We start from the raw sequence: 22452 nt of genomic DNA on the forward strand, positions 1-22452 counted from the left end.
TAATAAAAATATCTGGGGTCAGAGAACAGACAGCCACTAGATACAAAGGCTAGAAAATGGTGGCACTCACACCTTTAATCCTAGCATCCCAGAGATAGAAATCCCTCTGGATCTCTGTGAGTTCAAGGCCACATTGGAAATAGCCAAGCATGGTGACACGCCTTTAATCCCAGAAAGCCAGCCTTTAATCCCAGGGAGTGGTGGTAGAAAACAAAAAGATATATAAGGCGTGAGGACCAGAAACTAGAGGCATTTTGGGCTGGTTAAGCATGTGGCTGGTTAAGCTTCTAGCAGCAGTTCAGCTGAGAGCCATTGGATGAGGACACAGAAGCTTCTAGTCTGAGGAAACAGGACCAGCTGAGCAACTGGCAAGGTGAGATAGCTGTGGCTTGTTTGTCTCTCTGATCTACCAGCATGGACCCCGATAACTTGCCTCGGGTTTGATTTTATTGATAAGAACTTTTAAGATTCATGCTACATCTGGCGCCCAACGTTCGTGTTACGAATTCATGAAAAAGCTGTTTGCCTGTGGCCTTGTGAGCCCCAGCTCAGGCCCAAGCTACACTCAGGTGGTTGTGGTGGCGCACGCCGGTAGGATTTGCTGAAGGAGACAGAGGCAGGAAGATCCCGAGTTTGAGGCCGGCCTAGGAGGCTTGGGAGAAGCTTTGGCCCGGACTGAACCACAAACAGTGGTGGGACCATGGAAGCAGTGGCTACTGCTCCACATTGCCAGCTCCTTCTCATCGTGTTGGTGACTACGGTGATGCTGCTACCTGGGACGAAGGGTTTACTGCTGCTGATTCAGAGAAGAATTGCCAGGACCATCGTGTTACAAGAAAGCATCGGCAAAGGTCAGTTTGGAAAAGTTTGGCAAGACAAATGGTGGGGAAAAATTGCTGTGAAGATTTTCTGTTCTAGGGAAGAATGTTCATGGTTCCGAGAGACAGACATTTATCAGACTGTGATTGCTCCAAACCGCAGAGGAGGCACAAAAAAAAAAAAAAAAAAAAAAAAAAAAAAAAAAAAGTCTGCAGGAACCATGACCATGCCTAACAGTGACTTTGAAATCTTCAAAAAGATGACAGGATCCTACAACGATGATTCCACATGGACTATGATAAAGCCATTAAGCCAATTAACACCATGGAAAAATCGACTTTGGACTACAAACTGTTCAGGACAATTTCGAGAGGACTAGTTGAGATGATCCAGCCTGACAGACTACTCAAACAAGGACTTGAAACAAGCCCTGAACTTTCTTATTATCCAGAAACTGGACAAATGATACAGGACTTGATGATTAACCCCAAAATTTTCTTTTCAAGATTCCCTAAAGATATCTTCACCCCTAGAAAGCAAAAAGAAAAAGAGAAAATAGATATGAGATAGATCATCGAATCTACTCTGAGGAAAAAGATAAAGAAATAATAGGATAAATAGGTAGATCACTGAATCTACACTGAAGAAAAAGGGGAAGATATAAAAATGACAAAAGGTAGACTACTGAATCTATTATGAAAAGAAAAAAGAGAAAATATGGATATGATAAGATAGAAAGGGAGATTATGGAATCTACTTTTAAAAAGGAACTACTTGTTTTAAATAAGATAAGTAATGAAAATTTTTTGGTCTGAGTTTATCAGATGTTACTGGACTGGACATTGTTAATTTATATAACGGAGTTTTTATCTGAATCGGTCAAATGTTAATGGACTAGACATCATTAATGTAATTTTTGGCTGTATATATTGTATATGCTTATTGGATAGTTTTTCTTGTATTAGTTATAAGCTTTTTTAATTTTAGACAAAAAGAGAGGAGATGTGGGGGTATTGTGTTCCCCAAAATATTGTGTACTCTAATAAAAATATCTGGGGTCAGAGAACAGACAGCCACTAGATACAAAGGCTAGAAAATGGTGGCACTCACACCTTTAATCCTAGCATCCCAGAGATAGAAATCCCTCTGGATCTCTGTGAGTTCAAGGCCACATTGGAAATAGCCAAGCATGGTGACACGCCTTTAATCCAGAAAGCCAGCCTTTAATCCCAGGGAGTGGTGGTAGAAAACAAAAAGATATATAAGGCGTGAGGACCAGAAACTAGAGGCATTTTGGGCTGGTTAAGCATGTGGCTGGTTAAGCTTCTAGCAGCAGTTCAGCTGAGAGCCATTGGGATGAGGACACAGAAGCTTCTAGTCTGAGGAAACAGGACCAGCTGAGCAACTGCAAGGTGAGATAGCTGTGGCTTGTTTGTCTCTCTGATCTACCAGCATGGACCCCGATAACTTGCCTCGGGTTTGATTTTATTGATAAGAACTTTTAAGATTCATGCTACAGAAGGCAGCACAGTAGACCTGGCTGTGGGTAGCGTGGAATTCCACCCGATCCCTGAGGGCAGGCTCAACAGAGATGGAAGCCTCAGGTGTGGTTAGTTGTAGGCTGTCACTTCTCTTCCAAATTCCACCACTAACCAGAGGCTTCTTCTCTATAGAGGGCACACCCAGCAATGCCCAGTGACCAGAGGCTTCTTCTCTATAAAGGGCACACCCAGCAATGCCCCCAGTTCTTTCCCCGAGTCCTCTGCTACCAGCATTCCATGCAGCCCATCAGTGTGGGGAGCTGGAGGAAGCAGAGCCCTGCCTGAGTCCCAGGACTGTGAAGTGAGTCTCAGGACTGTGAAATGCAAGAAACATTAGGTCGGTGCCCTGTCCCTCTCGGCCAAGCCCCACACTGGTTTACTCTGATGTCTTCCGGTTCATCTTCCTTAGCTCCTGGGACAAAGTGTGGAGAACACAGCTAGCCTGCGTTACCACAGCCCTGGATCTTGGAGTCCCTTTTGGAGGTCAGTGCTTTTGCCCATAGGAAAGGTTTCCCCACTCCTGAGAAGGCAGCTGTCCAGGGATGCCCACTCCAGGAGCTGTGGTGTGATTGCATCACAGTTGGAGACAACAGGCAGGCTGAGGACTGATGTAAAAACCAAAGCAAACCAAAATTTATTGAAAACAGCAATCTTGCAGTAGGACAAGTCGGCCGAAATGCCACTGCTCAGAAAACAACGTGCATGAAAACCTCAGCAGTAGAAAAACTAGAGGACTGAAATAACAACAGACTGACTACCAGAGAGCTGTGCAGTGGCACCAGCAGGAGCACAGGGCCCCACCGCTCCCTGCAGAGCGCGAGTCACACGGCACTGCTCGAAAGCCCTCCAGGACAAGGCCCAAGCAGTCTACAGGCTGGGGGACCTCGAGCCACAGACGGCTCACGGTCACTCTGCACCAGGCACACAGAGCCCTTGACAAGGCCTGTGTTCCCGATCCAAACAACTAGAGGTGTACAGTAAGACACCGGAGCTCTCTGACAGACAGACAGACAGAAGCACCGTCCCACGTGTCAGCAAGTGAAACTCTCCACCCAGTGCCCCACAGACTGGGGGAAGAGGACAGATGTGCGCTCTGCCGGCACCTCTGCTGCCCCGAGGCCGCCGCCACTGCCGCCTTCTCATTTGCCGGTCCGTATGCTGTTGCAGATCTGGGCAAGGCGGCTCTAGAGAGGAGAGAGGGGGAGAGGTCATTTTAAGACATGCCAGCCCAGTCAGCTTAGTCTACCCAAGCACAGGACTGTTTTTAAAGACTGATTTTTGTTTTGTTTTGTTTTGTGAGACAGGATTTCTCTGTGTAGCCCTGGCTGTCCTGGAACTCACTCTGTAGACCAGGCTGGTCTTGAACTGACAGATCCGCCTGCCTCTGCTGGGAATAAAGGCATGCGCCACCACAGCCCGGCAAGACTGATTTATTTTTATTTTCTGTGTGAATGTGTCTAATGTCTACAGAGGCCAGAAGAGGCACTGGATCCCCAGGAACTGGAGTTACAGGCTGCCATGTTTGCTGGGAGCTAAACCTGGGTCCTCTGCAAGAGCAAGCGCACCTAATCACTGAGGCGGCTCTCCAGCTTCCCAAGCCTAGGTCTCAGGGACTCTTCCTTTTGTTCTTCATTTGTACTGTAAACTAATCAGAGACTAACTGGAGAGTCATTTAAGAGAGACACTGATGCTGGGGGATGACTGTCACAGATGTCTATGAGACCTTAGTACATATTTAGGACGCCAGCTCAAGGCTTGTCTCCTTCCTGATGTACACAAGGATGGGCCTCTAGCAGCCATGCCTGTACCCCAAGCTCCCGCCCACACCCAAGCAGGGCTGACTGGGCTGTAGGTGGGCTATTCCTCTTGAGAACTGAAACTAAGATAGAAAATGGAACAGTGTGACAGGGAACAGTAAAGTAAGAGCTGGGCAGTGCTCTGCAAAGCCCCACAAAGGCCAGTGCAAAGGGCAAGCTCCTCCATGTGGAGACGAACCCAGGACTCACCGAGAGCTTCTTAATGTTTCCTATGGCCTCTGGATTCAGCTGAGCAATATCAACCTTCTGCAAGTCACTGGCCAATAACCGCAAACTCTGCATGGAGGGAGAAAGGGTTAGATGGCATGTCCTTCCAGATTGGAACCTCTGGCAGCAGCCAGTGAACCCAGGGTCCCCTTGATATTCTGCATGTGGTGACAGAAGACAGCTAGGATGGAGAGATGATAATGCAGGCGGATAGTACCAGTATGTTAGACCTCAAGAGACAACGAGGCCATCAATGCTATCAGTGGACCCCTGGCTGGGTCACACAGTACAATGCCACACAGACCAAATGTGAGATCAGACGCCCTCCCCTCATGCAGGCTGGTAACGCACTCTGCAGCACTGAGAACCAGGCCAGCCTGTTTCAGAATCTCTCAAGACTCTGGAAGTACACGGCCCCACCCCAGTGTGCCTTCCTCTGCGCTCCCTCTAACAGCCATTACTGTACACGCAGCGGAACCCAGAGTTGGGCATGGCTCCTCCCAGCTGGGCCACGACCCTGGGAGAGAACACCAGGTCCTGAGTGCTGAGGCAGTGTGGTGACTAGGATCCACCCACTGAAGGGACTCTTCAGGGTCTCTGACGTAGGCGTGGGGAGCCACTCAGGGGAAAGAGGCTTCTGGGCTGTGCAGCACACGGGGCCGGGTTTCCCAGGATGCCACTTACCGCACCACCTCCCACGGGCACAGTGAGGGAGATCTCTTTGCTGTCAGCGAGAGGGCTGCCGTTGATGGAGATGTTGTAAATCTGCTCCCTGGCTGCTGGAGTGCGCAGGCCTGGGGTCTTGAAAACCCTAAAAGAGGAGAACTCAGTGAAGACGGCTTGGCAGACTGAATAATGACACCCTCACAACAAGCCCTTCCAACCCCATCTGGTCTCAAGCTGTAGTTTTCAAATCACACGCTTCTAAGAAGGCAAATTCTAAATTTAGGGAAAACATTTTTCAAGTTGTAATGACTAAACACAGCTGGAGAAAGGAGGCTGCAATTATCAAACATACATCCAGCAAAAGTCAGCTCACACCCATGCAAACCGAGGGCCAAAGCTCCGTAATTTCCCACTCATCCACAGAACCAGAAGCACACGGGTTCCTATGCGTCCAAACGCAGCTCAGTACTTCCACCCCAGGACCTCTCCAGGGTCAAGGGAGGGGGATTCCGAGACAACATCACACTAATCCCCAAGACATCCTTCTCTACACAGAACTTCAGTATGTATTTCCTCCAAAATGGAGGTAAGTAGATGTCGCAAATAGTGGAGTAGGAATTGAAATGGAAAGTCGCTAGGCGATTCTCTGTGATTTCGAGGCCAGCCTGGTCTATAGAGCTAGCTCTAGGTCAGCCAGGGCTTTACAGAAACCCTGCCTTGAAAAACCAAAAATAATAAAAAAGTGGGAAGTCTTCCTCATCCGAGATAGCCCTTTCCTGTCCTACTCCCTAGAAGCTATTAGTATTTATTTATTTACTTATTTATTTAGGTTTTTCAAGACAGGGCTTCTCTGTGTAGCTTTTGGAGCCTGTCCTGGAACTCACTTTGTAGACCAAACTGGCCTTGAACTCACAGAGATTCACCTGCCTCTGACTCCTGAGTGCTGGGATTAAAGGCGTGCGCCACTACCGCCCAGCTGCAGCTATTGGTCTTAATTCCCTATTTTCCTCTATGTCCAAGAGCAACAGGAGCCGCAGTACATCTGGGAAGCAGCCTGGGAGAACTGCTGTGACTGGGAGGCTCCTCCCTTGGAGCACACACCATTCTCATTTCATCTCATGTAGCCCAGGTTGGCCTCAAACTGGCTATGTGGCCAAAGGTGACCTTGAACTGATCTTCCTGCCTCCAATTCCTGAGGGCCGGGATTACCAGTGCACACTACTATCACTCTGCCTTAACTGTGGCAGACACAGGTTTCCTGCCTCATCAGCCAGCCCCCAGGGCAGGTATTAGCTTCTGCTGTAAACAGTCTTGTTATATTGGCTTCAGGAAAGGTGCTCTCAATTTTCTTCTTTCCAAGGGTACAGGAATAAGCAACTACTCGGCTTCCAATACCATCTGACCAGAATCAGAGAAGGCAAAAAGCACAGGCCTTCCAGTCATCACAGGCCAATGCTCTCTCCCTCTCATCAGGAAAGGAGTTGAAAGCAGTGTCAGGGGAGGGCCAATGGTAGGAAGCTCAACTGTGCTCTGAGGTGTCTCACCAGAGATTCAGGAGCATTACCTATATTGTTCACAGATGGGCTCCACCCAATCCACCGGCTGCTTTCGTACTTACCTGGAATCAAACCTAGGTGTCACGCCTGGGGTTGGTTTCACCAGAGATGGCTCCAGCCTGCTCATGGCTGGTGTCACAAAATCATTGCTTACCCTGCAGAGAAGAAACAGCCACGAGGGGTGTCAAGTCACAGGTGCAAGGATGGAGCAGCTACAGAGGCAATGGTCATGCCAGATGCAGCCCTGCCCCCATCACGTTATGGAACCCTCTGAGTTGCCTGGGAAGGGAGCAATTTGTATCCATTTACAGCCACAGATGGTCATCATAGTAAAGAACTTCCCCGAGATCACACAGTAGTGAGGAGCAGAGGCTGAACCCGGCAGCCTGTGGCAGCATGGGACTTCCCAGCCAGGTGGAAGAGCCTGCGGACCATGAGCCTGGTTCTCTCTAAGCACATGATCTGCCCTTCAGAGACAGGCAGTTTAGGGCCTAATTTCGTAAGTTGTTTCCCTTCCCCTCAAAGGGTTTACAGTAGAGTCAGCATGATCCATTTGAGGCCATGGAGAGTCTAAGCAGGACCAGAAGGGCATTTCAAGAAACTATGGGGTTGGAGAGGTGGTTCTATGGCTAAGAGCACTTCCTGCTGTCCAGAGGCCCACATTCCCAGTGCCCACATCAGGTGGTTCCAGCTGCTATGCCTCATCCCCAGGGCTCCCTCTGCTTCCGTTTCTACCATGCTGAACGGATTTTCCCACCAAAAACAAAACAGCACATCTATCTCAGAAAACCACCACCTTTTGCTCCTGCCTCTTCCTTGTACGGACTGGGTTCTCGTCCTGGATGGAGGGCATCTTTTGACCTACAAGTACAATCAAACAAACCTGAAGTCACACAGAGCCTAGCAAAGGAGAAGAGAAAGATAAAAACAGAGGGGAAGGAGAACCAGCTTTTGAAAGGAAAAGTAAAACTCAACACAGGAAGGTTTATCACAGTTGAGCACAGTGGCACATGCTGGTAATCCCAGCACCTGAGAGGCTGAGGCAGGAGGACAGTGAGTTCAAGGCCAACCTGGGCTACACAGTGAGGCTGTCTCAAAAACGAGACCAAACACACAAGGGTTACTGCAGAGAATTCAGTGATTAAAATACGTACAACTTGAGGACTTGAGATAGAAGACACGGGCCAAGACTGAAGGGAAATCTTGCGTGTATACACGTGCGCATATGTGTGCACTCTGACATGAGTGTACACGGGGAGTCCAGAGATGGATACTGGGTGTTCCCCCTAGTGTTCCTCCCCTTACTGTGTGAGACAGGCCCTCTCACTGAACTTGGAGCTCACTGATGGGCTGGTCAGGTTGGCTTGTCTCCCACTGTCCTTCCGACCCCACTGTCTCCCTTCCCCGCCACCCGTGGGAGGAGTTTTCTGAGGATCTCACTTCTACCCCCTCTAGTGCACAGCAGCAGCTCCCCCTGCTTGCTCCAGCACAGTCTCCTCACCTGGGATGAACATATAAAGACCCAGGGTCCCAGAGTCTCTCCACCCTGCTGAGCTCTAGGCTGGAATCCTGTCTACACATTCTGAAAAGTACTTAACTCAGCAGGGCATGCAATTGGCAGGTGCTCCCCGGAGCCTTAACCAGAGGCTCTGCCTTTTCAGGGGGCCTACAGTCACTGATGGCCACTGTCTAGTCTAGAAAGCATTTACCATCTCTGGTTTCTCCTTTCTTAGGCCAACCAAGCTCACTTTTTCTTTTTTTCTTTCTTTCTTTTTTTCTTTTTAACTTATAAATGCCCAGCCTTAGCTTGGCTTGTTTCTGGCCAGCTTTTCTTTCTTTCGCTTTTTTTTTTAAATTAAAAAAAAATTTGCATTTTTTTTTTCATTTTACATACTAACCCCTGTTCCCCTTCCCTCCCCTTCACCCCCCACTCCCCCATCCCATCTCCATCCCCTCCTCATAGGCAGTAAGGCCTCCCTTGGGGAGTCAACACAGGCTGACACACCAAGTTTGGGCAAGCCCAAGCCCATCCCGCCTGCATCACGGCTGAGTAACGCATTGCACCATAGGGTAAAGAGCCAGTTCGTGTACCTGGGATGAGTCCTGGCCTCAACGCCAGGGGACCCACAAACACATCAAGCAATGCAACTGTCACCCACCTTAGAGGGCCTAGTGTGGTCGCATGCAGGCTCCCCAGCTGTCAGTCCAGAGTCCATGAGCTCCCACTAGCTTGGATCAGTTACCTCACTTTTTCTTGCTAACACTCACCCCAGAAACATGCCTACTTCTTTTTAAATAGGCACTACACTTCAGGTTATCCTAACTATGCCCCTGGCCTTCCTTTTCCCTCTTCCATTCATTCTGAGTAGTTCTGAAATAACGACAGCTCATACAGCTCTTCTAGTGCCTCGCTGACAGAATGGAAACTCAAACTTGGTATACGGGCATCCGTTATCTGGTCTCTCCTTTCCTCCATTACTCTCACAGCTTCTATCCCAGCCATACCAAACCACGTCCTGCTCCTCAGACAGACTCTCCTCACCTGTCCTGAACTCTTGTCCCTTTCTTCTCAGTGAAGCTTCTTCTGAGAGGATGGGCTGGGCGTGTCCTACAGCTTCCTCCTCCCTCCTCTTCCTGATCCACACACTTGACACTTGTATCTACAGTGACTTGTGCTATTTGACACATAAAGTACAATCTTCTCTGTCTGTGAACTCTGCCAGAGCAACACTATATTCCACATTAAAAAAAAAAAATTATGGGCTGGAGAGATGGCTCAGAGGTTAAGAGCACTGACTGCTCTTCCAGAGGTCCTGAGTTCAATTCCCAGCACCCACATGGTGGCTCACAACCATCTGTAATGAGATCTGGCACCCCTCTTCTGTATCCATAATAAATAAATAAATCTTTAAAAAAAATTTATTTGTTCAGGTGTTTTGCCTGCATGTATGTATGTGTGCCACAAGTGTGCCTGGGAGCCATGGAGGCCAGAAGAAGGTGTCAGATCCCCTGAAACTGGAGTTACACACAGCAGTGAGTCACCACGGGCACTAGGAATTGAACTAGGGTCCTCAAGAGCAGCCAGTTCTCGAAAGTGCAGAACCATCTCTCTTATCCCAAGTCTTTCTATCTTTGGGTAACTCCCTAACCCAAAATTCCTACTTACTCTTGCAGATCGAAGAGTCTTATGGTTCTTTTCTTCTTCTTCTTCCATTATCGCTTCATCCACCTGGATTACCTTCCGCTCTGTAACAAACAGTCTTAAGAGTTACTTCGGTCGAAACCTGTTCAGCTCAGGGGGGGTCCATAGCACTGCCTTCCATGTAAGAGCTCCTCAGATATGAGAATTTGTTATTTCTGCTGGAATCATTCATCTTAAACATCCCTTGTACTCCTTGTTCTTCCTAAGGTAATTATAATAATAATGTTATTTACAAATAGCAATGTGATAACTAGTAGTTTTTTTGGGGTGGTGGAAGTTGTTTTTGAGACAGGTTTTCTCTGTGTAGTCTTGACTGTCCTGGAACTCACTCTGTAGACCAGGCTGGCCTCAGACTCACAGAGATCCACCTGCCTTCTGCCTCCCAAGTGCTGGGATTAAAGGTGTGTGCCACTACCATCTGGCTATTACTAGTAGTTTTTATAACTTGTATTTCATACTGTCCAGTTGGCCTTATGTTCATTCATTCCACAGATAACAACTACAGGCACAATTCTAGGGTTTGTGGATACAGAAGCAACAACCCTGCACACCCATTCTTATACAGAGTACCTGTTTCAAGTCTTATAACCTTGTCAAGTGGGGACACCCTGTTATAGATAAGGCAACTGGTGAGTCTTTATTAAGGCCATCTGGACTAGTAAGTGGCGGCACCAGGTCTCATACTCATCTGTTGTTTTGTTGTTATTATTGTTTTTTTGGTAGTTTTCTCATTTGTTTTTGAGATAGGGTCTTGCTACAGAACCTAGGCAGGTTTCATATTCACTATATAACCCAAGCTGGCCTCAAACTTGGAATTCTCATGCTTTAACCTCCCAAGTGCTGGGATTACAGGTGCATGCCATCACTCTTAGCCCAAATCTGTCTTAATCAGAATGCTGGGCTGGTCCTACAGTAGCACTACATAGTGGCTTTTTTTTACTTTTTTTTTTTTAAACCACTCTGATTGTTTTCTTTGTTTAAAACCTCTTTTTAAAAAAGATTTCCTGGGGTGCTACAGAGATGGCTCAATGCTTAAAAGCACTTGATGTTCCTGTATAGGACTCAAATTCGGTTCCCAGAACTAAAGTAGCGGTTCACTATGATCTCAACTCCAGTTCCAGAGCAGCTGATGCCCCTTCTGACTTCCTCAGGCACCAGGCATGCATGTGATGCACATACATACATGCAGACAAAACACTCAAACACACAAAATAAATAAATCTTTAAAAACAAAAAACAAAACAACAACAACAAAAACCACCAAAGTTGGGTGACAGTGGCACACGCCTTTAATCCCAGCACTGGGGAGGCAGAGCCAGGCGGATCTCTGTGCTTTGAGGCAGCCTGGTCTAGAGAATGAGTTCCAGGATAGGCACCAAAACTACACAGAGAAACCCTGTCTCAAAAAACCAAAAACCAAACCAAACCAACAGAACAAAACAAATTTGCTAAATAAATACAAGCTAGGAGCTAGAAAATCCTGAGCAGGGGTTACAGAGAAAATTCAGGTATTTAGTCATGGTGGTGTGAGAGATCAGACTAAACCACTCTAGCCCTTTTTATTAGCCATGACCTTGACACATAAAATAATTGTGTGTGTATGTGTGTTTTTTGAGAAGTCTCAGGTAACCCAGGCTGGCCTCATACTCACTCTGTTACTGAGGCTGAGCTTGAACTACTGATAGCTCTGCCTCCACCTCCCAAGTACTGGGATGATAGGTATGTGCCACCATGGATGGTTTTCTTTTTCTTTTCTCTTCCTCTGCGTGTGTGCACGTGCGTGTGTGTGGTGCGTGTGTGTGTGTGTGTGTGTGTGTGTGTGTGTGTGTGTGTGTGGTGTGTTTCCCAAGACAGGGTTTTTCTGAGTAGCCCTAGCTGTCCTGGAACTTGCTCTGTAGACCAAGATGGCCTTGAATTATAGATTCACCTGCCTCCTCTCCCCCAGTACTGCTCAGTTTGTTTTTCATTTAATAGCTTCCCTTTGGCTGAAGCTGAGAGGTCAAAGGGTTGGTTATAAGACACTGTTGTGGGGTGGTGGCGACGCTTTATAGCACTGGGAGGAGGCAGGCGGTCTCTGTGAGTTCCAGGCAGCTGGCTAAGAGTGAGTTCCAGGAAAGGCGAAGCTACACAGAGAAACTGTTCAAAACAACACTTGTTAATTGCTGATTGATGATGGGCCTGGTGTGTTCAGTTCCACCCACTAACTATTAAGTAAGCAAAACTTAGGGAACTCAAAGAAAAAGTGACATTATCTAAACATATGATAGTAGAGGCATAGTGGTACACTTTTTTTTTTGTGGTGACACTTCTAACACACTTAGCAGAGCGCAGATCTCTGTCAGTCAGTCAGCTGGTCTATTACACAGAAATCAGATAGCAAGGCTGTGTAGCAAACTATCTAAAAACAAAAAAAACAACAACAAACGAAAAAATAAAGACCTGACAGACTGAACATGCTGTGGCCAGGAACTCTAGCCCAATTCCACCCTTCGCACAAACACCTCATGCTTTCTTCACTCCACAAGGCAGGTGTGGTGGAAGCTCTGTCAGAATTAACAACAGTTCTGGTTCAGGTGACTGTCAAACACCCCCTGGAGAGCAGCCTCAACATCCAGGCCATGGGAAGGTCTAACCCTCATCAGGATTAGCGACAGTGGCATGTGGTCCAGTTCTTTTTTACTTTTTTTAAAGGGTCTATGCCTTAATCTACCCAACCTGATTCCAGGCTCATTAGTTATAGTTTGGCTTCCCAAAGAACTGCTTCTGAGCTGGCAAGATGGTTCAATGGGTGCTGCCACCAAGCCTCATGACCTGAGTTGAATCCCTAGTAGAAGAAAACCAATTACTGTAAGCTATAGTACACACCAGCCCATTCCCAAATAAACAAATGTAGCAACAGTCCCACAGTACCGAGTATGACTGTGAGATGATTCTGCACAGACAGATCACTGAACTTAAATGCCGAGGTGTTTCTTTGCGATTCTTTTCAGTCCTGCTAACGATGCCAGAGAGAAATACTTCTGGAGAAAGAGACCAGGCACTGAGGCCTGGTTTCCAGTACACACACACACACACACACACACACACACACACACACACACACACACACACACCCTTTTTTTTTTTTTTTTTGTTAGTTTTTCAGTGTACTACCTGTCTCTGCCTCCCAAGTGCTGGGATTAAAAGCATGCACCACCACCTCCCAATAACCTCCTTTCACAAATGAAGTTTTTATACTCACAAAACCACAGGCCAGATAGTCTCAGCAGAGCGAGGCATGCCAATGAGGCCTGGTCTGGACCTCAGCTCTGTCCCGAGGGGCTGTGAATGCACTCACATCAGGCGTGCTGACACCAGCATGCCTCTAATCCCAGCACTGAAGTAGGAGGATAGCCAGTTCCAGGCTCTCTTGCATAGCACACAGACTCTGACTCAAATTACTAAAGGTCTTGGGAGATGGATCAATGGAAACCAGGCAAACAAGCATAGAGTCTAGACACCCAGAACCCAGGAAAATCCCATCTGTAATCCCAGCCCTCAGGGGGTAGAGAGAGGGCATGTGGTAAGCTGGCTAGCTGGCTGAAGAGGCAAGCTCTGTCTTCAGTAAGAGACCCTACGTCAATAAAGTGACATTAACACCCAATGTCAGCATCTGCCTCCACACATACTCACATATACCATAAACATATACACATACAAGCAAAATTAGACAAAAGAAAAGTACTCACTTTTGACAGATTTCAAAGGTGTCTGAATAGCTTCAGCTGTTAACTTGTTTATTTCTGTGATGTCTATATCAGCCTGTGACAAACAGCCAGAAAGCACAGGCTTAGTCCAGCGTGTATAGAAACAGTAAATCAAAGTACAAACTAATTATAAACCTACCACACAACTCAAACCTAAGACCTTGCCAATAACTTGCTTCTGGCTATGTGTTCTTTCCTGGTTCTGTTTCTTTGCCTCTCCTGTCATTCCTCAGAGGCAAACCATGATTATTTCTTTATTTGTTTAGAAGAGAGTTTATTTGGGCTAGAGAGATGGCTCAGGGGTTAGGAGCACTGGCTGCTCTTCCAGAGGACCCAGGTTCAATTCCCAGCAACTACATGACAGCTCACAACTGTCTGTAACTCCATTTCTAGGAGATCTGACACCTTTACACAAATACAAATAAAATTAAATTAAATAAATTAAAAAAAAAGAGAACTTATTGATTTGGTTCTGTCCATATATACATGTATGTATGTTTGTATACAAACACACACACACACTTTTTCAGAATGTGAGAAAACACTTTTTCAGTTTTGCTTGCATATTTGTGATGTTGGTTTGTTTGAGACAGGGTCTTCCTCACAGCCAAGAGGAGACTGGGTTCGTAGTCAGTCCTTTCTTCATGGACACTGAAGTCCCATGAAGCATGACTGGCACAGGAAAGATGGTGGGTTGGTAGGGAGTGCAGAAAGGGATTAGGAGAATTCTGAGGCTGTCTACACTCAGCAAGACACAGTTCTCTAACAGATTAGTGATGTCTACCATGCCAACTTTGAACTCACTACTAGTGGCAGGCTATGGACACAGTGCAACAGTTAACACTACAGGCCTAACTGTGAGGTTGGACCTTGGCTAGCTTCTGAGACAAGGATTTCAGGATTCCTTATTCCTGCTAACAATGGCTCTCTGTGCTTAAACTTAGTGCAAATAAGTATAGTTTACATGTTATCAACACCTGCTTTTCTAGGCAGAGGATGCCCTCATAAAAATCTATATGGAGTCTTGAGTGAGCTTTTCTGCTAAGAAAACGTTCACGTACATGGAATTAAGCTTGTCCTGCGACTCCACTGGAAGGGGACTCCTGGAAGCTTAGACTTGGCTTCCTCTGGTTTGGTTTTGTAAAGACAGGGTCACTCTATGTAGCCCCAACTATCCTAGAATTCACTATGTAGACTAGGCTGCCCCCAATCTCCAGAGATCCACCTACGCTGCGTCCTGAGTGCTTGGATTAAAAGTGTGAGCCACCACGCTACCCTTGGCTTCCTCTGAACTTTGAGGCACGCACTACTTCACCCTGCTCATCCTGCTTTGTATTCTTGTGATAGGTCACTGCCACATGTGTGACTAGATGCTAAGTCCTGGGAGTCGTCTTAGGGAATCACCAAACCTGTAACTGCAGTGTCTGAGAGGCTGAGGCAGGAGGATCAACATGTTCAAGGGAAGCTTGGCTATACAGTGGTCTTGGGAGCACCAATAAACCTAGTTAGGAGCTTTGGGGTCAAAGTATCATTTCTTCCCTGGATTTCAAATCAAAGCTAAATTGGAATTCTTTCAATTTGGTGTGGTAATGTTGGATCTCCCACATTACATCAGAAGGTTTATTTGCAGTTCTACATATCTGACTAATTTAAAATGAGAGAGACATATTAGCTAATGAGCATGATTCAGCTAGAATGTTTTGAAACATTAAATCTGGGTTTCTGCAGGGGATGAGTGAAATGAATCACGGGAACTTATTATAACAAGAGAGCGTGGACTAAGACTGCTGTCCTGGCTTCTGGTTTGCTTGCTTGTCTCCACCCTCCTGCAGCTCATACCCATCAACCTTCAACACTGGCTCCTGTTCTCTTTAACTTCTGAAGCTGATGAACACCAGCTACTCAGGGAGACTGTGAACCCTTAAGTCACTGTAAACTTTCAATCCAAGATTCCAATTTTGATGAACTCAAACAAATTATGATAAACTTTCTCCCCAAGAAAACAGGCGAGTGTGTGCATGCACTGTTTATACATGATTTTATCATGCCTAGGGACTCTGTGAAGGCCAATGCTGGACTAGCTCCCAACTGTGTCCAACAGAACTTTCTGCAATGACAGAAACATTCTACTGCTGTGCTGTCCAACATGGTTGCTACTAGTAACATGGCTGCTGGCCATCACAGATGTGGCTGGTGTCTGAAGAAATAAATCCTTCCTTTTTGCCTCCCACCATGCTGCCTTCAGTCTTGGGAGTGATACTAGGAAAAGATATGCAAAGGGCTATGGTGTACTGGGTTTCTGAGTCTTCAGGAAGTGACTGAGTCTTCAGCAGTGTGGCATATGAACAATCTCTATGTTTCCCAGTTTCCTAGGCTAGGTCACAGCCTAATAGATTTTTTTTGTTTTTGTTTTTCCGAGACAGGGTTTCTCTGTGTAGCCCTGGCTGTCCTAGAACTTGCTCTGTAGACCAGGCTGGCCTCAAACTCAAGAGATTCTCCTGCCTCTACCCCCAAATGCTGGGATTGAGGGCATGTGCCACCATGATCAGCTGAGCCGAAAAGAGTTAAAGGAACTTAAGCTCTAGGCTCTCCACCTCCCCTGCAAACTTCAGGGTAAAGGACAAGGAAGCTGTCAAAATGGACCAGACTCCCTGTGATGATTTAAGATCAAAAAATCCACCCTCTGCTATGATACTCTGCACAATATGGAACATGTCTGTAACCAACTGTGTGGGTTTTCTCCCAAACCAAGCCAGGATCCTAGGATGGCCACTACTAATTCAACTCCAATACTATCCGAGAATAGCATCAGATCCTGGGAAACTTGCCCTCCTACCCACCTAACAGCCCTACGTTACTCTACCTATGATTCTGATCTATTGGCTACAAATAGGGGTCCCTACAACTGTGTAGCCTAGAGCTGCTCTCAACCCAGAGAAACATTATACTTCATGTACTGATGTGTATGTGCATGTGTCTAAGCCCTCATGTGGTCAGAGGACAACTTTGATCAATTCTCTCCTTCCACCATGTGGACTCCAGTATCTAAGCCAAGTTGTCAGTTGAGGTATCTTTACCTGCTGAACCATTTTGCCGGCCCTACATTTGGCAGTTTATGATAAAAATTATTACAAAGGGTATAGAGAAAGAGACTGTGGGGGAGTAAAACGTCCCCTCCCAAATACACTTCTCTGGCACATTCTGAATTGGTTACTAGACCTCTATGGGTGGACACAGGCTGCTTCTGAGAAGCCCTTCCTTGTTGATAACAACTCTATACTCTGCATTAGCAAACAGCAGAGGCAGGCAGAGCCTTTCCACCGGAGGTCCCCAGCTGCCTAAGAAAATCTTTGTATGGGCAGAGACTGCAAGGCTAACACCTGGCCGAGCCAGAGGTTGGCTAGATGGCTTTCTAGGAGACTGCTTGTGTAATAGGACAATCTTTGTCATGTTTTTCTAACCTCTCACAGTTGGCATTCACCTCTGTCCCTCCAACAGTCTCAAGTTCCTATTGTTGTTGCTTGTTTTTTTGAGACAGGGTTTCTCTGTGTAGCTTTGGAGCCTGTCCTGGAAATCACTCTGTAGACCAGGCTGGCCTCGAACTCACAGAGATCTACCTGCCTCTGCCTCCCAAGTGCTGGGGAATAAAGGCGGGCGCCACTGCCTCCTGGCTCAAGTTCTTGTTTTTAAGCCCTTACTTTAAGCCCCACCCCCACTGCCCATGAGCTCCCTTGTTGATCTACATTGATATGTTTATAAACTAATCTGACCATTACCAGTTTATTTCATAGACCTCTCAGAGGGAAAGGAAAAACACAAACTTCCCTACCACACGTCATGGCAAGGTGTTGGGAGAGGCCATGGACTCCCATGCCCTTCTGCTGTGCCCCCGTCCCCACCCTGGCAGCTCCCAAACCGTTTGTTTGAGTGTATGGAAGTGTGCAGGTATGACTGATTGTTGGTCATTGGTGACCAGCTTACGTTTAGCCCTTCCTTCCACAGGAGGAGGTGCTCTTAGCTCCAATCCTCTGGGGGTACAGTTGAGTTCCCTGGCAACAGGACCCCATCCAGTGTTGTCTGAGGACTCTCCATGTCACTTCATTAACACCAATCGGGCAAGGTGGAAAGATGCTTGTTATGACTAGCAAAGGCTCTCACCACTGTGACCATGGAGCTGTACAGGTTAAAAGGCCAAATATTCTGATCTAAGATCATCTTATTTCTGTAGTCTCAGGAAATTCTAAGAGGGCAGAGAAAAGGGACTGGAGAGGTCAACAGGAAGACCACAACTTCTAGGCCAGCCTGGGTGAGACTGTCTCGGGAAATCAAAAGGTAAATAAAATGGAATAGTATTTGCATATAACGTAAACATGTGTTACTATATATTTTAAACTCTCTCTAAACAAGTCAAAACACAACACAGTCTGGAGGAGGCCAGCTCCCCAGAACTGCTCCAGGGTTGTGAATAGAAGACCTCAGAGTAGCCCAACATTAGGCAAACTCTTTTTTTTTTTTTTTTTAATCTGAGGGTATTTAGAAAGAAGTTTCCATCTATCTGACAGGTAAATAAGGAAACACACACTTTCTGATGGTAACTTTCTCTCTCTCTCTCTTTTTTTTTTTTGGCGGGGGTGGGGGGTGGAGGGGGGTGGTGGTGGTGGTTTCGAGACAGGGTTTCTCTGTGAAGCAGTCCTGGCTATCCTGGAACTTACTCTGTAGACCAGGCTGGCCTTGAACTCACAGAGATCCACCTACCTGGTAACTTTCTCTTTTACTTCATCTTAAAAATCTTTCTCTGGAAATCTGTCTCCACACATTAACATACAGCTATGTATCTCTCTTTACATACATACATCTCAGAATCTTTCTGAAAACCTCTCTTGCTCTTTATCCTACCTAGTTACTCATTCTCTTCCCTCAGCTTCCCTCTGCACACCGCACCCACATTCTGACGCTCTCTCATTCCTTCTCTCTCTCACAGTCAAACTCTGGACTATTATAGGTTACATTTTTAGGGTCACAAAGCATTTCTTGAGTAAACAATTAGAGACAGAGCCAAACTAATACACTTAAGGAATCACACAGTTTCTCTCAGGCTAGGAAGGTCACATCAACTGGCCAGCCAGTAACGCTTGGCCAAGCACTTAGCTTATTGTTAGGGTTCTCAGACAGAAAGTAAACAGTTGCTTCACATCTGACCTTGAATCAGGATAAACACCTGGGAATTCATCCTTGTGTATTTGTCTCCAGGAGCAGCCAGTTTGCTTTGAGTATGTTCTGGAGTCTAAAATTAGCTGTCTTTGTGACTGAAAATACTATTCTCTCCTGCATCAGTTACGAAAAATATTCTAATATTATTAGAAATATACAGCTTAAGTAGAAATCATCTTCCTGACCATCCACAGCAGCATGTGTGCCCAAAGATGGAATATTTTTATGAGATAAACACACAAGCAGTGGGGAAAATAACCATAGCTGTTATTAGGGAAGAAAGGAAGTGGCACATGAGAAAAATTACAGACAGGAGCAACCGGTCATTTACAGTCAGTGACTCCACAGCTTTGCCAAGTGGGGCTCCCCACCTGGTGGGTTGACCTGTTAAATACTAGTTGTCACCTGCTGTATACTTCCACAGCCTCCTGCATGGCACTTAGAGAGTAAGTATGTACATAGGCAGTGTGAATGCAATCTATTCTTTTCTGAATATTTCTGACGAATGGTTGCTTGCAACCCAAGATGAGGAACTCACAGGAAAGGGGAGTGTCACACAGCACACTCCTTTTAAGGACTGAGATCTATTTGGACTTCACACATGACGCAGATAATGTCCTCCGATGAAGCCTTTTCTACAGTACACACCAACAGTAGGATTTTATGACAGAATTAAACTTAGAAACCAACCAACTCAAAAACAGGATGGGTTCACTTACGGTTGCTGCCTCTTCCAGGGCCTGCTTGTTTCCGCCAAGGGCTTTAAAAAGAACATCATATTTAGTTACTATGAGGTTTGAATGATGAATCAAATTATCAATTATCTTTCTCAAACTGAATCAACGAAGCCTTTGGTCTAGCACTGCCTTTCACAATCAATCTTTCGGTTAGACTCCTCCCTGGTGTAGCTAGTTACTCTACTTTCTATGTCCTCAAAGTTCCTGTTGTTTCCCAAGTCAGCTGTCCCCATGACTCAGTGCTTTGATACTTAGTATTTCTTCTGCTCAGTTCACTTCCCTACCCTACAAATTTCTATTTGTTCTTTAAAATTCAGCTCAAACGCCACACTCAAACTGTTAATGTTTCTATTATAATGACTGCTTCAAACTGTAAATACATACATAAATAGTATATAGCAAATTACTCAAAAGCTACTAAAGCTACTTAGGTGTCTACTCCTGCCTGAACTGAATTCCAGAGATAATCTCTCTTGGTCCTGGTAAAAACCTGGCATAGTAAATGTGCAGACTAAAAAGGTCTTTGTAGAATGAAAACTTAGGGTAGCTCCTCTTGTTAGAAATCCTCATGGAATCCTGTGTATACAGTTAAGATCTTGGGCCTTATAAACAGAATGCCTGGGGCTCAAATAGACTCTGCCATAATATGAGAGCCTGAGGAAAGTATCTCTGAGCCTTATCTTGCCATTCTAAAATTGATCTACTGTTCGGCATGGTGGCGCACACCTTTAATCCCAGGATTCGGGAGGCAGAGGTAGGTGGATCTCTGTGAGTTCAAGGCCATTTTGGTCTACCTAAGAGAAGTTCAGGATAGCCAGGGCCACGAAGGGACCCTGTCTCAAAAACTGAACTGGCTTACTATCATGGTTAACCTGTACTTACTGGCTACTTCTCCTATCTTTTTTGTAGTATCTAAAACTCTAATTCTATATGAAAAACATTTTTTCAACACAGGATTTCTCTGTGTAGCCTTGGCTGTCCTGGAATTCACTCTGTAGACCAGGCTGGCCCTGAACTCACAGAGATCCATCTGCCTCTGCCTCCTGAGTGCTGGGATTAAAGGCGTGAGTCACCATCACCCAGCTTCTATGAGTTTTTAAATGACCCTTCTCCACTAGCCTATAAGCTTCGAGTGAGGGGACAATGCCTGTTTTACCCCTTACTGCATCTCTAGTACCTAGCATAGTGACTGACACTCAACTGTGGAGAAATGAATGAACACATGGATTAATAAGGCATGTCAGAAGAATCATGGCTCTTGTGAGCAACACATGCACTTCTACCCAGGAAGAAAGATACACACTGGTAGTTACTAGTGACGAGGAAAACAGAGAAAGTGGAAGCCACCTAATGGGAGAGAAAGGAGCCTCCAGGTTGGACTGAAGTTTAACAAGTGGTGGGAAATGGGTTGGGATTTTTCTCTGGTCAGAAAAACACTCCTGCCTTTGCAGTTCATAAGTGACTTGCTCATTGTTAAACTGGCAATTTCCACAAGAAAGATCTGTTTGAGGATACTGTTCTAATTCACCTCTGACAAAGCCAAATCATTTTTTTCTTAATTTACTCATTCATTTTTAAAAGTGAGTATACACAGTATTTCCTGATATGTGAAAATTATGTGAAATTGACATTTCAGTGTGCCCAGAAATGAAATTCATCATGGCTCTTTTGGAACTATACCAGAAATCCAGTTCCAGAAATCTAAAATATTTGTTTCCTGGCCTATTAAGAGAAAAAGTCTGCCTACCCAGGGGGATGACAGTCCCAGGTGAGACTGAGCAGTAGGGTGGATTTAGATCACAAATCATTCTCTTTCTCCCTTAAATATGGATATGCCTCCTCAACTCTCTCCTTGGACAGAGAGATGACGAGAACGTGTGCTGTGTGTGGCCTTGCAATTCTCTCCCTCCTCTGTAAAGCCTCAGGGACAACTTTATAGTCCTACCTAGTACCCGCGACCTTGCCTATCGGCAGGCAGGCTAGCTTAGGCTTGGTCATGTCAGTGTGGAACACCCCTTCCACACCCCTGAAAGCCTTCAAAAATCAGAAGCTTGCTTTGTCCTCCGGACCTGAGGGTGCTCTCTTCCTTAAAGCCCCCATCAAGCTACCTACCTCTGGTATATGTCTGTTAATGCTCTCCCACTGAGCTGTGAACGTGAGACGCGCTGGCCTAATGCTCATCTGAGGGGTAATTCATGTCAGTTTCCTTTCTATGGGCCTGCCATTCTTTCGTTAAGTTATGACAGGCGGCAATTTCCCATGGGTGGTTATGTTAGACCTCCTTAAGATCGAGTCCCTCCACAAAGCTTTCAAGATAAGCCCTAGTCGGCTACTAGAAAAAAAGCTAGCAGCTCTTACCAAAGTAATCGAGCCAGTTCATCTCGCGCAGTGCCTTGGGGAGCCGAAGGATCTCGATGTTGTACAGGTTTTCCACCTCCTTGAGGAGGTTTTGTCTGTCGGATTCGATTTGCTTGGTTCGAATTTGCACTGCGAAGAGGTGAAAGCCGACGGATCCCGTGTCAACAAGGGTGCGACGGCTCGCACCCGCGCCCCAACCCGCCCGACACTCACGACCCCCGCGAATCCGCCCCTTACCCTCGCGGTCGAAGTCCTTCAGGAAGGAGGCGAGCTTGCGGTTCCGCAGCGCGTTGGTCTTGGTGCTGCGAGTGCGGCCCTTCCTGGGAGCCATGGCGCCGGGGTGTGGGCTGCGTCGAGCGAAGGACCGAGCAGCCGGGGCAGCGGGTGAGACGGGGAAAGAGCGGGTGAGCGACGGCGGAGCACCGGGAATTCAGTCGTTGGAGTCTAGGTACCCCGAAGTTTGCGGACGCGTACCTGCAGGCTCCGGAACACACAAGCAGGAAACCCTGCAGCTCCGGCTGACGGGCAGGTTGCTCCTCCGCTAACCGCCACCCAATTCAAACTTAACGGACACAGGATAGCCAATAACAAG

General features: G+C 46.4%; 1 protein-coding gene across 1 annotated transcript; it reads right to left on the reverse strand.

Annotated features, from left to right (window-relative positions):
* Positions 1-2971: 2971 nt before the first annotated feature.
* On the reverse strand, positions 2972-22433 carry Cdca8 (cell division cycle associated 8). The gene is made up of 10 exons (XM_028885464.2): positions 22098-22433; positions 21861-21989; positions 19485-19525; positions 13537-13609; positions 9773-9852; positions 7403-7467; positions 6669-6761; positions 5069-5195; positions 4367-4453; positions 2972-3544 (listed from the first exon to the last, which is right to left on the reverse strand). The coding sequence occupies exons 1-10, from the start codon at positions 22189-22191 to the stop codon at positions 3500-3502; spliced, it is 834 nt and encodes a 277-aa protein (XP_028741297.1). The 5' UTR covers positions 22192-22433; the 3' UTR covers positions 2972-3499.
* Positions 22434-22452: the final 19 nt, after the last annotated feature.

Source organism: Peromyscus leucopus, chromosome 2 (genome assembly GCF_004664715.2).
Source record: "Peromyscus leucopus breed LL Stock chromosome 2, UCI_PerLeu_2.1, whole genome shotgun sequence".
Taxonomy (NCBI): Eukaryota; Metazoa; Chordata; class Mammalia; order Rodentia; family Cricetidae; genus Peromyscus; species Peromyscus leucopus.

Excerpts from the sequence above, each read along its gene's own strand:
- Cdca8 (XM_028885464.2), bottom strand. The coding sequence starts at position 22,191 with ATGGCTCCCAGGAAGGGCCGCACTCGCAGCACCAAGACCAACGCGCTG. Across the intron at positions 5,196-6,668 it reads ACACCTAGGTTTGATTCCAG|GGTTTTCAAGACCCCAGGCC; the intron begins GTAAGTACGAAA and ends CTCCTCTTTTAG. Across the intron at positions 4,454-5,068 it reads TGCCCGTGGGAGGTGGTGCG|AGTTTGCGGTTATTGGCCAG; the intron begins GTAAGTGGCATC and ends CCCTCCATGCAG.